Source organism: Buceros rhinoceros, unplaced genomic scaffold (assembly GCF_000710305.1).
Source record: "Buceros rhinoceros silvestris isolate BGI_N320 unplaced genomic scaffold, ASM71030v1 scaffold16376, whole genome shotgun sequence".
NCBI classification, from domain to species: domain Eukaryota; kingdom Metazoa; phylum Chordata; class Aves; order Bucerotiformes; family Bucerotidae; genus Buceros; species Buceros rhinoceros.
The window spans coordinates 4,701-10,148 of record NW_010419476.1 but is presented as its reverse complement, the minus strand read 5'-3'; the positions used below and the strand labels follow the sequence as shown (position 1 = coordinate 10,148).

Sequence of the window (5,448 nt, the reverse complement as noted above, 5' to 3'; positions counted from 1 at the left end):
TACACAGAAACCCTACAGAAGTTAACTCTGCTTCACGTAAAATACAGAATGGATATATATATATTTATATATATATTTTCTCTTCTTCAATCTTTAGAAAAACTATTTTGTTCTGCACATTGGCAAGTTTAGGATAGAATACTTCCCCAAACATACAGTATGTATGGTAGGAGTGAAACTTAGAATTACATGCAGTTTCTGCACAAATATTTTAAAGAAATAGATAATCTTTGTTGTTTTGCAACAACATTTCAATAAGGGATGGAGAAACCACTTGTAGTTCACTCAGTGATCATTTGTAAAATTCTTAAAAAACAGGAATTCATGGCTATTTCTCATTTTAAAATACAGCTACAATAAAGTGATACCTTTTAGTTTGACCTGCCCACAATGTGTGAGCAAGATCAGACCCTTTTTATTCGGGTTGGGTTTTTTCCCCCCTACACATGGCAATTTCAACATTATAAGCAAATTTCCAGTTTAACTTAGCTATAAATGCAAAAATTAGTAATAATACAGTATATATAATTCTGCTTTCATGGAATACTTTATTTTAAATAAAAACATTTAAGACTGCCTACTAACCATACAATCAAGACGAGAAAGGCACTAGAAACATAGACAAATCTCTCTCTCCCAAGAAGCATTTTCTTTAAATTTTAATTTTCTATTCTCTGGCATGTAAAAATCTTTTTAAATTTAATTTTCATACACATTTTGAAAAATAAAGTTAGGAAATACTTAGAAAATCACTTTACAACTATTTTTTTTTGCACTTTTTGACACAGTCACTGCAGATTCTACAAAATCAAGATTACCAAACCTTTCTGTGTCTGTCATTTTATTCATAGCACGGTGCAACAGATAGAAAGATTTCTCGATTTTACCCAAGGCAGGTGTTTAGAAACCTTCATATAGTCATTTGCTAGAAAATGGCTTACAGCCCAATCTTTGGGGCAAGAGATATGAAAAGTATGTTTTCCCAAGAAAATAATGTTTTATTCCCAGACATGACTGGAAAGACCAGAACTTATGATATAAAAGCTCTCATTTATGCTGTCGCATCATATACAAAGGAATATGGTGATGGGTAAATGGAAATCCCAAATCTATTAACAAGAAATGTCTAACAGTGCATGGTAAGTTAAATTTCCTTTATTGTTGTCCAACGCAGATCCTTTGGAGAGAAAAAAAGATCACAGTGCTTACCAGGTAACTGAATAGGTTAAGTCAAGGGAACTGTTAAAAGAAAGGGTTAGGGAGCAGTTGATTTTTTTTATGGCATCTCCTCATATGGAGTTCTTAGCACTTGGGACAGGTCCTTTCCTCCCCACTGTATCCTCTGACACACTGTTACGTGTCATTCACCAGGCGGCTGTATTTCACCTGCCTGCTCCTGTGCAGCACCGGCCAGGGAAAGGGCCAGTGGTAGGAGCGAGGTACAATTCCTTGGACATTCTTTTCAAAGTACTGGAAGGGCTTGTACCACCAGACCCTTGCAAGGAGGTTAGTTTGGGAAGCTTCTTTTAGCACCTGCACAAAGATAATAAAAAAAACAAAGAGAATTACAAAAGAACATGTCACTTACATGTCGCTTGCTACTGCTCACCAGTGGTGTCCTGCTTACAGCTGCTTCCACTTCCATCTCTCAATGTCTAGAAACACTTCCCAAACAGATGTGCACGGATAAAGATCAAGAGGAGCCAAGCTACTTTTCCACAGCCTTCCTACACACCCCAAATGTTGCTCCCAAGCGAGGCTCACCCTTGGTTTCCAAGATTCCGCTGTTCAGTGATCCCACGGGAAAAGAATGAATGGCCCAAAAGATCAGTCTCTCCTCTCCTTTGGGAGTGAAAAAACAAACCAAACCAAAGCAGAGCTGTTTCCATAATTATGTCTGAAATTACTTGTAACTGCAGAAGTGCTTTGGAGCCTGGCTGTGTGCCGGCAGAGCAAAGAGCAAGACATGCCTCAACCCATCCAGAGGAGGCCACGAACTGCCCTCCACCTGCTCTCAAACCACCTCCACCCACCCTTTTGCTTCTCCTAGCCATGAGCAAGCCACTGCTGAGACACAAGGAGCAGGCAGGCACTGAGGGAGTAATCCCACCACCCTGCTGCATGTTTCCAATGGCAGAGCAGGGGAGCACTCTGTCAGCCCACTGGAAAGAGCAAGCATGGCGTTTGTAGGCTAAACTTTCTTTCCATGTCATAAACTCACAAATAAATCCATTTTAGCCCTAGTAGGCTCTTGCTTCTAATTTTAAAGTAAGATGCAAGCCACAGCCCTCAGCACGTGGAGAAGCACCAGGAAGGAGAAACTAGCACACAAATGTGTGCTCACCAAGGATCCACGGACTGGCACTTCTGAACACGTCAGCAGCTTAGGGGAGCCATGTTGAGGTATCTTCCAATTACACCATGCAGCCAAACAGGCACATTTCCATATAGTAAGAAAAGGGGCTTCTCTGAAGCAAGTCCTCCTTAGTACTCAAGACAATCCTGTCTTCAGTAGCTTCCAGCACTCAGCACCGTCGTTTTGAAAGAGCCCAGGAGAACATTCAAAGCGTGGAAGTCACTCTGGTGCTGTATGACAAGAGTTATGTGCCTGAGCACAGACTGCTATCGAACACGCTGGTTCCCAAACCAACTGATCACAGGGCATTCTTGGCAATTAGACGTTTGGTGGTAAAAACATACCACAGGGCTTGACCGTGGCGTATTGCTTCAAGTAGCATCAAAACCACCGGATTAATACGACATGATAGCTAAAAGACCTCGATACAATCTAAATATCTGTACCATTGCAATATTAACTAGTTTTCTATCATCACCCAAGGAGACCTTCTGGTGTGCTCTTTGCGACCGGCCTTGCCTGTCCCGCATTGGCCTTTTCAGCCATCAGCGCGCTGGCAGTAAGCGTGGGGAAAGCCCTTCCCAAACCTTCGTCCGCGAAGCCAAGCCATGACTGACTGACATAACGATCATCACAGTTTTCTCAAACATAATTAACTGGAGTCATATGCAACAGATAAGCAGAATATCTTCCTCCATGGTGCACAGGTATATATTATTTTATATTTAAATTTTCTGTTACAGACCTAAGAGTAAGTTTAACTCTCTAGGTCTTTCCCACGAATAACAGGCTTGCGTATTTTCTCTCATATTCATCAGCATTGCAAGATCACCTCCTATTGATCTTGTTCACTGGTAGAAAAAGAAAAACAATGAGAATGACACGAGATCTCATTTAGACTTCTTCATTCCATCTTTGAATCATTTAACCTCAGCTCTCTGATCGGGTATTACAAATCATGCTTTGCTCTCTCTCTCATCAAGTGCTCTGCCTCCTCCTGAGCAGCTCCTTGTTCTCAGTATTTCCCTCATCATCCTATTTTTCCTGCCTTCCCAGACACGGGCCCACAGGACAAAGCAGTCTATCTGCTGCACTTTCCTCCAAAAGGCAAACACTTCCCTTGGTCAGGGAAACTTACCGTCGCTTGGAGACACTTTGAAAAACTGGTTAGGTTTTAGTGAGGTCTCACACTATTCTTCAGGAGCCCTGTCATCTAACTGAAGGGCACAGGGCACAGAATATAAGGAAAACCCAGTTGCCTTCAACAACAACAAAAACACAAAACAAAAAAACAAGGCAAAAAAAGCCCTGCCACATCTAAATTGTTTGCTCTGCTATCACAGAACTGGCCAACTGGCCCAAATTCAGAAGGACTTGGAAAATTGAGGTTACACAGTGGAAGCAGAGAGGCCTGCCTGCAGGTAGATCTTCAGACATTTTTGCAGTCAATATGCAAGATGAACCCAACCGATGACACCTCTTTCTTTCCTGCAAACTCAGTGTGAGGGAGGGTAAGAGAGTGATGCTTCACGATACACAGGCGAGTCCACTCCTACTCCTCCAGAAAGGCTCAGGGAAAGTGTGGATATTCACCCACTACCACGCTACAGCAAGCACAGCCACGTGAATCCAAAGACTGGGAGAAACTCACTTGCTGGTTGGCCATTGTGTGATACCACCAGAAAAGTCTTGTAGTGATGTAGTAAGCCACCACCACGTCCACAGTGTAGTGGTCATGAGCCAGGAGGATGCAGAACATCCCTACCATACTGAGTGCCCAGCAAAGCCAGTGATACCACCAGAGTCGCCGTGGGGAATCTGCGAAGAAGCACAAGCAGTGATTATTTCAAAGTGTAATGTCATCAGCGTGCAAGACTACTGCTGTAATTAGCACAGGACGTGGAGCGCAATCCTGGGTACGTAGTGCCTTAAGAGCAAGAATTCTGAGACCACAAAATACGCCACAATTCTCTTAAGGTGTAACTTATAATTGTACTCAAGGATAACGAGATCTTTGGAAAATGGAGAGGTCACGCAATCTTTAAGAAACAAGCCCAATATGTAATGATAGAGTATACCCTGTCATTAAATTAACTGATTTGTGTTTCGATATTGATTCCACATCGATGGCGATCCCTTCCTCTTTCATAAAAGATAAATGCAGGCATTAAGGCCTGATTCTTGCAAAACGATCAACCTTGGATTTAGCATGGCATTCATCTCTCTCTAAACCTGAAGACGCATAGCTGAAATACCATTTATCAGGCATTTATCATTAATTAATACCATTTATCAGGCAGGGTGCAATGAAGGTTTCAATAATATTCTAAACAATCACAATTTTTTTGAAATTAAACACTCAATTCAGATATCTACATGGTAAAGTGTTTTGTTTTGTCTCCAAATTGTTCTTTTTCAGTAAGTTCTGTCTTAGAAGATCTATTAATTTAATTGAAAAAGCATGCATTTTTCCTTTACTGATCAGCACAACAACAATTCTTTGATTAGCAAGAAATTATACGACAGAAAATTGAACAGTAACAAACTTACACTCTTTGATAAATAAGTACGTTAGAGTTAATATGACGGTGTGACCGCTGTACAGATAGTCGCCACACATGTTGTGGGATCCTGTGATGGACAATCCTCCACCAGCAATCAATTTCATTATCCTTCGCAGATGAGATTCCCAGTCTCCAAAAAGCTGGAACAGGAGAAAAAACACAATAGCACAGTAAAATACCAGCACTAACCTTTCAGAGTTTAAAGTGATGGTGTCAGGCAGCAGCTTTGCCTTTCAATTATTATCTTTTTGCTTTAATACTCAGGATCAATCAGTAAACCCACAGCCTTTTCCAAAAGCTAGCAGCACAATTCCAGAGGGAAAAAAGACTAGAAATGAGACATGAGTTTATTTTTCTAATGATGCTTTGCACCTATTACAGCTAGTGTCCACGTCAGCACAGGCCACATACTCCTCTAGCCATTTGTCCAAAATACTGTTTTATTTGAAGTATTCAACGTGTGCAGAATCAAGGAAGTTACTACAATTTCTCTCAAAATACAGTGTCCCAAAGAACTACCGTTTTTCC

The 5,448-nt window shown here is 41.2% G+C and overlaps 1 protein-coding gene across 1 annotated transcript in view; it reads right to left on the bottom strand.

The window, feature by feature from the left end:
- Window positions 1-7: 7 nt before the first annotated feature.
- Window positions 8-5,448, bottom strand: part of LOC104495896 (phosphatidylcholine:ceramide cholinephosphotransferase 1) — a gene marked incomplete at its 5' end in the record, with an annotated part of 8,594 nt that continues 3,153 nt past the window's right edge. The window contains 3 exons of the mRNA XM_010138941.1: window positions 8-1,533; window positions 4,008-4,174; window positions 4,907-5,060. Of these exons, the coding sequence (XP_010137243.1) occupies window positions 1,354-1,533; window positions 4,008-4,174; window positions 4,907-5,060 (501 nt within the window). The remainder of the gene's footprint in view (window positions 1,534-4,007; window positions 4,175-4,906; window positions 5,061-5,448) is intronic.